This window comes from Alosa pseudoharengus, unplaced genomic scaffold (genome assembly GCF_046254945.1).
Source record: "Alosa pseudoharengus isolate Yale_2024_CS ecotype anadromous, Long Island Sound unplaced genomic scaffold, YU_APseudo_1.1 YU_APseudo_1.1_scf_17, whole genome shotgun sequence".
Taxonomy (NCBI): domain Eukaryota; kingdom Metazoa; phylum Chordata; class Actinopteri; order Clupeiformes; family Clupeidae; genus Alosa; species Alosa pseudoharengus.
The window spans coordinates 20,746,476-20,758,975 of NW_027468640.1; the positions used below are offsets into that span (position 1 = coordinate 20,746,476).

Sequence of the window (12,500 nt, forward strand, 5' to 3'; positions counted from 1 at the left end):
TGTGTGTGTGTGTGTGTGTGTGTGTGTGTGTGTGTGTGTGTGCCTGTGTGTTCATGAATGTCTTGTTCAGCTTTTTTACTCTCATTCCTTGGTGTACTACTTCTCTCCTCCATGAACTCTCCCTGCACTCTTTTGTAGCTGCTGCTCTTTTCCCGAGCATAGCTGAGTGATTAGGGGGTGGATGGGCGAGAGCATGTGAGTTTATGGAGCTTGCGTCTTGATAAAACCTTGGGCTCTTTTCAGTACTCCCTCTCACCCTCCCATAGTATTGTGTGCGTATGTGTCTGTGAAAGGATTAAGATCTATTAAGATTTATTTTTTCCCGGGCACATTTTTTAACCCAGATATCCATTTTTCTACGGTTCTTCTCTCAAACACTCTCTCTCACTCACTCCCACTCTTGCACTCACATACTCTCTCTCTACCATACACTCACACACACACACACACACACACACACACACACACACACACACACACACACACACACTCACACACACATCTCAGGTTCTCAATTCAATTCAATGCAAGAAAGCTTTATTGGCATGAACGTTGCATGAACATTATTGCCAAAGCTCAATTACATGTACACCAGTGTTGCGCGGTCTGCCCGAAATTAAGCGGTCGCCCGCGGATGACCGCGGTCACCCGCGGTTATGAGACATAAACAAAATATTTTAATGATATTCGGGTCATTTGCGGGCGGGTCAGTTAAAATTAATTAAATATATATTTTCTACAAATAGGCCTAGCCTACTTCAAATATCACGAGAAGGCTAGAATCAATACAGTAAAGTAAACAGTAAAGAAGCTGAAGACGCGAGTTAAAATAATAAAGACACCCCTTCAGGAAAAGCGATATAGGCTATGGGAAATATTGGGAAAAGTTCTTAAAGAAGATGACAGTAGTACAAGTTAAAAGTATGACAGCCAAAACGGGCAGCCTGCAGGAATAAAATGTTATGGCACAGACTACACAGCCATATCTACCGGTATGTTCGCGCATGCATACAAGTTACCTTAGTTCGTTGTGTTTGTGACTTTAAACAGTGGATGTGCTTTAGTAAAGCTTTGTGCTTCATTCAGCATTATAAACCAGTTCTTACGCTAACGTTTTGACCAGCAATGCCTATCTCTCTTGCCTACCTTGCCTCACCATTTCTGTTTTTCGAAAGAAAGATGTATGTCCATGGCCTTCAAATCTTATCCTAGTGTTCTAATCCTTGGTGGTTGCGTGCGTGCTTGCGCTCTTATTCTCATTCTCTCTCCTGCGCAAACATTATGTCCTGCATGCCTACTGCGTGTAGTTCTACTGCATAAAGTTTAGCAAATAAAGTAGTTTGTTTTACAGAAATGGCCTACTGTCACACTACATGCAGGCTATAACCAAAAGCACACATTTTGTAAATAAGCGGGTCGGATCGCGGGTCGGGTATAATTTTGTCCTAATTAATATTCGCGGTCCGAGTTGCGGTCGGGTTGATTAAAATATCGGGCGACCGCGGGCTGCTTGTGACCAAACCCGCGCAACACTGATGTACACATAGCATACATACAAGCTCAATTACATGTACACATAGCATACATAGCATACATGTACACATAGCATACATGTTCTCTCTCTTTCTCTCTCACACGTGTGCACACACACACACACACACACACACACACACACACACACACGCCACATTTGTCATTGCACACAGACAGAGTGCGGATTTGGGCCAGACTGACAGGCCGTGTTTTTCTGTGTGCAGCAGGAGATACTGTACCAGTACCCTGTGTCTGAGGCGTCCGCACAACTGAAGGGAGTGAGGGGCATCTTCCTTACTCTGTGTGACATGCTGGAGAATGTCACCGGGGGACAGATCATCAGGTGACCACACACACACACACACACAGACAGACACACAAACACAATAATTCATTTGTAAATACACACATTGGCATTACAGTAATAAGGCTCTTTCTGTAAGGGGACTTTACCACTAAGCATGTTGAGGCCCTTCTTCAAACCCTCATCGGCTGCCACTGTGTCTTTATGAAGCCCCAGTTACCCCCATTTCTTCCTGTTTTGCTTCCTCTCCTTTCATGCATTTTATACGTCTCCCTCCCTCCCTCTCTGTCCCGTTGTTTCATCTCCAGCTCCTCTCTCCTCCTGAAGAGGCAGCTGGTTCATGTGGGCTACTGGAAGGAGGGGGACAACCTGCTGGTCATCGGCCTGCCCGCAGACAGGTACACATGCACAGTTAACTGTATTTAGTCTGATGAATCACTGGTGGTGGGAGGCTGATCGCTGGCCATGTTTGTTGTAATAGTATCATTGCAAATGAGTGCTGTATAGCTTGAGTAACTGGTATGTAATGGCACTTTAAATTTTGTTGTACCTGTGGCAATGACAATAAAGACCTATTCTATTCTGTTCTATTCTTGTATTCGTCTATTATATGTGTGTGTGTTTTTGCTGCAGAGTGCCATTGATCTACCTGCAGTCAGTGGTGGAGGGAGTGGTGCGCACACTCAGGGTCATGTACGGATCTTTGGACAGGTGAAACACACACACACACACACACACACACACACACACACACACACACACACACACACACACACACACACACTACTCAATGTTTGGTCTGAAGTGTTTTTAGCATTATTGAGATGTACAGTGGTCAGAATCAACACTCACTGTTCTATCCATATAACATTACCCCACCTCTTTCATTCTAAATCTCTCTCTGTCCCATCCTCCATATTTACCTCTTCTTTATCCGTCTCTCTTTCTCTCTCTCTGTCTGTTTGTCTGTTTCTCTCTCTTTCTCTCTCTCTATCTCTCTTTCTCTATCTCTCTCTGTCTGGTTGTCTTTCTCTCTTTCTCTCTCTCTCTCTCTTTCTGTCTGTCTCTGTCTCTCTCTCTCTGCCTGTTTGTCTGTCTCTCTCTATCTTTCTCTGTCTGGTTGTCTGTTTCTCTCTCTCTCTGTCTGTCTGTCTGCCTGTCTCTCTCTGTCTGTCTGCCTGTCTCTCTTACTCTCTGTCTCTCTCTGTCTGTCTCTCTCTCTCTTTCTGCCTGTTTGTCTGTCTCTCTCTCTATCTCTCTCTGTCTGGTTGTCTGTTTCTCTCTCTCTGTCTGTCTGTCTGTCTCATGCTGGCCCATCTGGTCGCTGACTGCTCCAGTGCGTTCTGTGAGGAGGACAACTCTCCGCGGCTGGACCACTTCTTCTGCCTCTTCTTCCAGCAGCTCATCCAGCCGTCCTGTTTGATTGACAGCCCCACGACCCCTGACGTCTCGGGGACCCTCTTCCTGGACGGCCTGCCTGCCGTGCGCTGGCTCACTCTTCCCCCAGAGATCAAGGCAGGTGGAGTGTGTGGGCGTCTCTTGGGGTTCTCTGGGAAAGTTTAATTCAGTTTGAGAAGAATGAAAAATGTTGACCGGTCTAATTGTAAAGGTGAAACGCACACAAAAGGTCTACCAAAAACACCTGATTCAAGATGGTTGATCATGGGATTGATCTTTTGATTGATTTCCCACTGCGCAAAGACACATCCAAACAACGTCTTTTTATTGTTGTTTTGCATGTCCAATTTTGGTCCCCTGAAGGTGCAGAGTGTTGTCCACATGATGTCCAAAAAAGTTACCTAGTCTGACGTTCAAATGTTGAACTGCATATTGACGTTCAAGTGGGGTCATGGTTAGACGTCCAAATAATGGACCTAGTTTGCACGCCGTGTAGACGTCCAGAATTGGTCTTGGACCACGGACGCAATATAGACATGATCTACACGTCCATCAGACGTCTAATGTTTAGTGGGTTTGGGACTGATTTTGGTATTTATCATGGGAGTGATCATAGGATTGACTTTGGGTTTGGTGTTTTTGTCTGTTGTAGGTGGAGGTAGACACAGTGCTGTCAGACTTTGAGGCGGCTGATTTTGGAGACATGGTAAGGGGATGTTAAGATCTGAGATCATGGGCGACTGCACTCAGTCCAGAGTCTATGTTAGTGGTATGTGAATATCTTCCCTGGACTCAAACAAATGCTTAACTGTATCACCCTTGTCTCTTATCCCTGTACACTTTTTTTATATCTTCCTCTCATCTCGTTCTCTCTCTCCTTTGCACTCCGTCTTTCTCCGTCCTCCGTCACACAGTCAGAGGACTTCTATGGCATGAGACGTCTCTATGTCACCCTGGGCTCCTGTCTCTTCTACAAGGTTAGCCAGCCATGTCAGACACACAGCACCCCCGACCCCTCACACACTGTTCACAGGATACGCACACACACAAACACTTCATACACACTTTTGTGGAGGGAACCTGTCATCTATGTTATTCACACTTGCCCAGTGTTTGTGTGAGTGACTACTCTTGCCATTGCAAGTTTACCTCAAAGTTTTTTATGAAACAGAGGCCTTGCGTAATCCTGTCTTCATAGAGTACTAGAATCTGTCTTTGAGAAGGAAGTTTTTGCTTATAATATCAAATGTGTGCAGTACATTTGATGAATATCGTTATGAGTAAATTTAGCATGTTGTATGTATGTGTGTGAATAAGTATGTCATCTATGAATAGGTATGGGTAATAGGGATGTAATCAGTAGATTGGTATCTGAGGATACAGGGATGCAATTTGTAGATAAGTATGTACGTGTACTAACTAGTGTATCAGCAGCCCCGTGTATTAACCGCAGTGTCCAATAGCCCAGTGGATCAGAATCAGATCGTGCTTTAATCATAAAGAGGAATGAAAAAAAGAAATGCATTCCCATGTATAACCCGCCCTCATGTATTAACCTCACACTGCATAAAATTACTGATATCTTATCAAGTGTTATAATCTTATATTAAGATAAAACAAATCTAGTTAGTATTGTTTTTAGTATAAAGATACTTACCTTGAGCTTTCTTGTAAGATTATTTGACTTAAAATAAGTCAAAATCTTCTTAAATTAAGACTTAAATTGTCTTAAAGACTTAAATTAAGACTTAAATTGTCTTAAAGACTTAAATTAAGACTTAAATTGTCTTAAATCTTCAATCTTATCTTAAATTAAGATAAAATTACTTACTCCTGGCAGAAAAATTTACTTGTTTTTATGTCTTAATTTAAGACGATTTTGACATATTTTGAGTCAAATAAGCTTAAGTGACAAAACAAAACAATACTAATTAGATTTTTAAAACAATACTAAACAATACTAATTAGATCTTAATATAAGATTATAACACTTGATAAGATATAATTTTTTGCACAATCCCTAGACAATTTCAGTTCCTACACAGTGCATGGCTGAAGAAAGTTTGCAAACTTAATGTAAATTTGGAATGTAATGGAAATGATGGAAATCTGTGGACGAGTAAGTGACCTGTGCTGTCCGCCTGCAGGGCTACCTGATAGCGAACCACCTGCCGAAGGAGGACCTGCGTGACGTGTGCCTCTACTGCCAGCACTACAGCCTGCTGCCACTGGCCGCCGAGCAGCGCGTGGGTCAGCTGGTCATCTGGAGGGAAGTGTTCCCCCAGCGCCAAGCCCTGCACTCCCCACCGCTGGGCTACGCAGAACCCCTCGGACGATACTTCCTGCTCATCGTGGGCCTGGTGAGAGAGAGAGAATGTGTGTGTGTCTGCGTGTGTGTGTGTGTGTGTGTGTGTGTGTGTATGTATCTGTGTTTCCCCTGCAGGGAGCCCTGTACTCCCCACCACTGCACTACACTGAGCCCCAAGGACGATACTTCCCGCCTCTATGTGTGTGTGTGTGCCAGCTTGTGGTGTGTAGGATGGTGTTTGTCCAGAGACACACCCTGCCCAGCCCACCACTAGGCTATGCCGAACCACAGGGTTGTTAATCCCTGTTCATTAGGGGGGTGTGTGAGTGAGTGTGTGTATGTGCGTGTGGGTGTGCATGCATGCGTGTGAGTGAGTGTGCAGATGAAGATGTTTCCCTAGAGATGCACCCTACACAGCCCACCGCTGACCTGATAGTTCACACTTGTAAGCTTGTAGTGTGTGTGTGTGTGTGTGTGTGTGTGTGTGTGTGTGTGTGTGCGCGTGCTTATTTGATGTGTGGGTGGCCTGCTGGTGAAACACACCCTGCTCTGTCCAAGTCTGTGTGTGTTCATGTGTATGAGAGAGAAGAGAGTGCGCTCCTCCATTCCTGCTAGCCCGGCTCAGAAGACGCCTTCCTAGCAGCAGAGCTTAAGATGAGCTGAAATGAAACCGAACAGAAATCTGTACAAGAGTATGATTGGAACAGAAGAGAAAGTACTGTAAGTGTTTGTTTGACAGGGAACATAACATTGATAGGAACAGGAACGTCTGTTCTAGCCTTTGTAATTCTCTGACCCTATGTGTCCTTTCAGCCCTGGAATGTTTTACAATGTTCCTGTGTTTTATCGGGTCTGCACACACATCCTTGATTATAGTAATCATGTCTGTATGTGCCTGGCTGTCTGGGCTCTACATCATCGCTGGGTGAGGGTTGAAGGTCAGGGTGTGTGTGTGTGTGTGTGTGTGTCCAGGTCCAGTGAGTGTGTACTTATGAACACACACACATCTTTGGCTACCTGCTGGCCTTTAATAAAACAGTATGATAGCAGCTCGTCTCAGCATGTGGGTGAGAATGTGTTGAGTGTGTGTGTTGGATTCAAGCCATATGCTGGGTCCATATATCCATCGTGTGTGTGAGTGTGTGTGTGTGAGTGCTTTACAGTTGGTTATGTTGTGTGTTGCATCGAATAGTTTTGTATGGCGACGACTGTGTTTGCATTGATCAGAAATGACATATGTCTATGGGCATGATTACTTTTCTCTGTGTGTGAGTGTGTTTGCGGGTCTGTGTTTTGGGTTTTGATGAATTACAGTGATTGCACTGTTCCTGCTGTGGTGATGTATGGTACCCAGGTCCCACTGTGTGTGTGTGTGTGTGTGTGTGTGCCGAGCCTTCCTCCTGCTGTTGTTACTGAGAGAACTTGGCACATTCCACTCAGATTAAAGCTCAGATTCTGCTGCTCATTCACTCCTCTCTCATCCCTCTCTTCTCCACCTCTTCATTTGTCTGCCGCTCATCCGTTTCTCACCATCCCACCTTCCTCTGTTTATTTAAGAATTCACACATTCTCTCATTATCTCTCTCCTCTCTCTGTCTCTCACTTCTCCATCTCTCCATCTCTCTCTCCATCTCTCTCTCTCTCTCTCTCTCTCTCTCTCTCTCAGAGGCATCTGATGCAGTGTGTGTTCTCCATCTCTCCATCTCTCTCCATCTCTCTCTCTCTCTCTCTCAGAGGCATCTGATGCAGTGTGTGTTGCTGGAGGCAGGTGGCTGTGCGTCGCCTGTAGAGGGCGCCGTGGGTCCGGACTGCGTGTACGTGGACCAGGTCAAGGCCACGCTGCTGCAGCTGGAGGGCCTGGAGGCCGGCATGGAGGAGCGCCTCAACGCCCCGCCCGCCCCCTGCCTCTCCTGCGCCGACTGGTTCCTGCCCTCGGGGGCGGGGTTGGCGGGAGGGCAGGGTCAAGGTCAAACCGCCAGGGACCGCCTCCCGTCCATCAGCCGATTGGCCAACGCCCTGAGGCCCCTCCCCCCGCGCGCCCGCAGGCCGAGCCCCCAGCGGAGCCTGTCGGACAGCGGCAGCGAGGGTGGGCACGTGGACGTGGGCGGCGCCGCGATGCCTCCCAGCCCCGGCTCCACGCCAGACTCGGCCCGCAAGACGCCGCCGGCCACCTCCGCGTCCGCGTTCATCCGGCGGGACTCGCTTGGCTCGGGCGGATCAGATGGGAGCGGGGGCAGTGGGAACCTCTTCAGGGTGAGTTTCTCATGCCAACGCTACCCATCCGTGGGAATAGATAGAATGCCCTCACTTCCTATTTGTGGGAATAGATAGAATGCCATGGCTTCCCATTTGTGGGAATAGATAGAATGCCATGGCTTCCTATTTGTGGGAATAGATAGAATGCCATGGCTTCCCATTTGTGGGAATAGATAGAATGCCATGGCTTCCAATTTGTGGGAATAGATAGAATGCCATGGCTTCCCATTTGTGGGAATAGATAGAATGCCATGGCTTCCTATTTGTGGGAATAGATAGAATGCCACCAAAGATTTGGTTTAGTTGTTAATCAACCGTCACTGATGCCACTGCTTCCCATGTGTGGGAATACATAGAACGCCACAGCATCACATTTCACACTGTACATGTCAAGTCAAGTCACTTTATTTGTAAAGCACATAAAGCAACAGGAGTTGCTGGTGGTCACCTGCCAGAAATGCTGTTGATGTGAACCTTCTGCCCTGTGTTCTGCACTGTTTAGTTTAGTCGTTGAAAGATCCACCAGGATGTTGTTAATGACAGAATCAAACCTATAGATAGTAGAGATGCGCGGTTCGCGGTTACAGCCGCGGACTCCGCGGTTAAACCGCGGATCGGGCGGATGACGTGAAGAAATATCATATTTTAATTAAATTCGGGCGGGTGGCGGTTGAACCAATCAAATGAAAAAAATATAGCCTATACATTGTTAAATTGTGTTACCTACATCCGAAAAAAACGAGCACACTTTGAAATAGTCAAATTTTCATCAGGCAGTTTGGCCTAGTTGCTTCTATGAATGCTGCTTTGTTTATCTATCAGAGACGGTGTTGCGGAATTGGTGTACTCCGATGTTTCACTGAGCAACCCCTCACACACGCACACACACACACACACACACACACACTGAAGGTAACAAAGTTTAAATTAAGTAGCCTATCGTTGCCTACCAGCATGTTTTTCTCTCCAGTGTGCAATAAGAAAGTAGAATAGGCTACAGTGCAAGTTGACCGATGATTCATCTCCCATGTCGCGTCTCGTTGCAGAGCCTTGGTAGGCCACTAAGCAAATCTGCAACCTATGAGCCCAGCTGCCAGTATTGGAGGAGGCCTAAACATCTCGTAGATGAGACTGACTGGGTTATTTTGTTTCGATATTATATATAAAACACATAGTCATTTTAGCCTACCATTCAGGGAATAGGCATTTAAAAGGGAGACAGATTATGATGTGATATGACTCAGAACTGACAATGGCAGTGCGAGATGTTCAGAACGTAAGAGCTAAAACTTCTACAAGCTCAGTAACATCCACAGCGGAAAAAAGAAGGTATAAAAATAGTCGGGAAACTTAGATGTGTAAGGCAAGCAAGCAAGTTGTTACTAAAAATGTAAACATGCACGTTGCACTGCTGTGCGGTGGGTTACAGTGCGTAAAGTAGCCTATAATGTGAATGACTTGTTATTTTATTAAGGATTTCTTTCTTTTTGCCAAAAAAAAAGTACAATAGGCATTAATTAGTAGGCTAAATAGCAGCATGTTGAAATTATGTGCTAAATTGCGTTTTTTATTACAATGATACAATTGTAGGCTACAGGCTGCGTTTTATTTGGAGACTTTTGCGAGACTTTTGCTGCTGATATTCTGGGGATAGGCTACAACATAGCCAATGTAGGACTTTAGCCTTTTAATATATTTGCTGCATTGGATCAGTCTTTCTAGAATAGGCAAGAGCTTTCTAGCCTCACGTCAGTAGCACCGCATCACCCATGTACATTAAAACAACCAGCGGATGGCGGGCGGGTGCGGATTTGAAAACTGGTCAAAAAACGTTGGTGCGGATGGATGGCGGATGGATGATAAGTTTTGCTATGCGGTTACGGTTGAAATAATAGCCCATCCGCGTATCTCTAATAGATAGACCCCAAGACCATTTACATAATTTGCCAAACTAAATACATCTAAACATTTCTAAAACCATGGCAGACCAGCATTCCAGGGTTCCTAACCACTCCAAACGGACTCTTTCCTTGTTCCCTAGCCAACCGATTATTCAGTCAGCCAAATATACTGTATCAGTTCAGCACCACAACAGCCCTTGATGATGGCGCAGTAGCACAGACAGCTGTAGTGGAGCATGCAGGTGTTGGAACATCCACGTTGGGTTTCCAACACCCTCCATAAATACAGGACCCCCCCCCCACACACACACACACACACACACACAAAACCCTGAAACCATCACTCAACATCTGTCCTGTATACTGAACTCAACATCTGCCCTGTATACTGTACAGATGGGAGGCCGCACGTGTGGTAGTGAGGGGGGGGGGGGGGGCGCGATGTGCGCTGCTCTCTGACGGCGTCCGGCCTGGTCCAGGTATCCATGTAAATGGAGGCCTCTGTAAGGGGTCAGTCCAGGAACCCGAGATCCAGAGGTGGGAGATTTACGTGCCTCTAACGTGGTATGATGTCATCTCGGTGTAGAGTGTCACAAAGCGAAGACCCTCAGCTCGTCAATCTGGACACTCACTCTTACTTGGACACAGCTGGTGCGCAGCCTCTCACATACCTGAGCTGGCGAACGTGTCTATCTAATCTAATCTAATCTAAAAATTATATGGTTGAGATTATGGCGAAAGTGAATAAATATCTACATTATAAATGATAAGAATCATTGGGATACATCATTACCCCATATGCAGACAGGCAATGTTTTACTTCGCTGAACCTTACCTTAACTTACCTTTAACTGAGGTTATTCTAAGTAGCTGTCATTTGTGTATGTGTATATTTGTTTGTGAATGTGTGTCAATTATTAATTATTACGTGTGTGTGTGTGTGTGTGTGTGTGTGTGTGTGTGTGTGTGTGTGGATGTATAGACCCCCAAACTGAAGCACCCAAACCCCTTCTACCTGGGTTCACTGAGGAAGAGCCTGACTGAGAGAGAGACAGAGGAAATGAACAGCACACTGAAGTAAGTGACACCCTGTCCCTCCCAGACAGGACTAATCAAGAACCGGATCCATCTAAAATCTCCTCACTGGAACGGTTTGATGTTCCACAGTGGTGCCGCAAAAAGCTTCCCAACAAGTGCTGATATCCGTACTTGTCTCCTTAAAATGTGATTTCAGGTTTAGCTTCACTTTAGAAGTATTCTCCATCGGCTCCACAAAGAGCCAAACGGTGGCCGCTCTACCAACTCATTCTGTATGCAACTGAATACCCTTCTAGGAAATACACAAACCACAAACCACTCAATCACTCCTTCTTGTCCTCTCAATCACTCCTTGTCCTCTCAATCACTCCTTCTTTTCCTCATTCACTCGTTCTTTTCCTGTCAATCACTCCTTTTCTTTTCAATCACTCCTTTTCCTCTCAATCACTCCTTCTTTTCCTCTCAATCATTCCTTCTTTCCCTCTCAATCACTCCTTCTTTTCCTCTCAATCACTCCTTCTTTCCCTCTCAATCACTCCTTCTTTCCCTCTCAATCACTCCTTCTTTCCCTCTCAATCACTCCTTCTTTCCCCTACTCAAGCTGCCAACGTTTATGTCAGTTCCTCTGCACTCCTTCACTCATAGTAGTCAGCAAGCCCATTGCATTATCTAGCCCACCCCACACTCTCCACACATGTGCATGAGAGACATGGAAACTGCTGTAGCTGCACACGGGAGCGACGGCTTCCATTCCCAGACGGAGCCCCACTGGGGCGGGGGGGGGGGGGGACGTGATAGGCCGGTGACGTGATGATGATGCTCCCCACCGGCACCGTAGCGCCGCGCCGCGTCTAGTCCTCGGGTCATCCGTCTGCTTCTCATAAAGGCGCTTGTTTCTCAGCACAGTTTACGAACCGTTCACGGAGCTGAAAATAGGCCCAGCGCTCATATATACCGTTTCCTGGAGGGCTTTTCTCTCCTGGTCTCTGCAGTGGACCGTGAGGCTCGTGAGCATTATGTAAATTAGGAGTCTGTGATGCGTGTCGGCTGCTGTGTATTTTAACTCGCCTGTTTCTCTCGTGTCAAATTAGTTACTGCTGTCAATCACATATAATTGCATGAGTATAGTACGTCAGTGAGAGGATTTTTCCCCTGCGTTTGTTTGAATGCATCTCATCGCATACTCTATCCATTAATTTCTTGCTGCATACACTCTCTCTCTTTCACTCTTTTCTGTCTCTCTCACTCTCTCCCTACCCTAATGTTCTCTCTCTCATCCTGTCTGTATCTATACTATCCTTCGGCCTGCTGTTCCTGTGTTCCTTCCACACTTCTTCCTACAGCTCCATGTCCTCTCTCTTCTCTCCATATTTTTCCTCCCTCTAGCTTTCTCCAAAGGACCAGTTCAACCCTCTCTGCGTTTTCCTTCTCAGGCTCAGTGGGGTTCAGGCTCTGGGCTCTGTCAAGTGCCATGAGATCATTTCATAAATAAAGTGTGTTGTTGTAAATAAAATGAAATTGGATTAAAATTGAAAATCTCTATTCTCCTCTCTCCCTCCCTCCTTTTCTCTCTCTCCCTCCTTCTCTCTCTCCCTCTCTCTGTCTCGCTGTCCCTCGCAGGCTGACGTCGGGTCTGGAGAACACCCTGTTCCACTACGTGCTGATGGAGAGTGTGCAGGGCGTGTTCATCGCCCCGACGCACCGCGACATGGCCCAGCTCAGCGGCACCATCCACCCGCAGCTCATACGCAACTTCCACCAC

At 46.2% G+C, this 12,500-nt stretch overlaps 1 protein-coding gene across 1 annotated transcript in view; it reads left to right on the forward strand.

Moving 5' to 3' along the window:
- intu (inturned planar cell polarity protein) overlaps nt 1-12,500 on the forward strand; it is a 26,223-nt gene that overhangs the window by 9,807 nt on the left and 3,916 nt on the right. Inside the window, exons 5-14 of the mRNA XM_076289697.1 lie at nt 1,758-1,876; nt 2,146-2,235; nt 2,471-2,548; nt 3,175-3,352; nt 3,888-3,941; nt 4,150-4,212; nt 5,383-5,595; nt 7,278-7,796; nt 10,683-10,777; nt 12,359-12,500. The exon at nt 12,359-12,500 is cut by the window's right edge and continues 48 nt beyond it. Of these exons, the coding sequence (XP_076145812.1) occupies nt 1,758-1,876; nt 2,146-2,235; nt 2,471-2,548; nt 3,175-3,352; nt 3,888-3,941; nt 4,150-4,212; nt 5,383-5,595; nt 7,278-7,796; nt 10,683-10,777; nt 12,359-12,500 (1,551 nt within the window). The remainder of the gene's footprint in view (nt 1-1,757; nt 1,877-2,145; nt 2,236-2,470; nt 2,549-3,174; nt 3,353-3,887; nt 3,942-4,149; nt 4,213-5,382; nt 5,596-7,277; nt 7,797-10,682; nt 10,778-12,358) is intronic.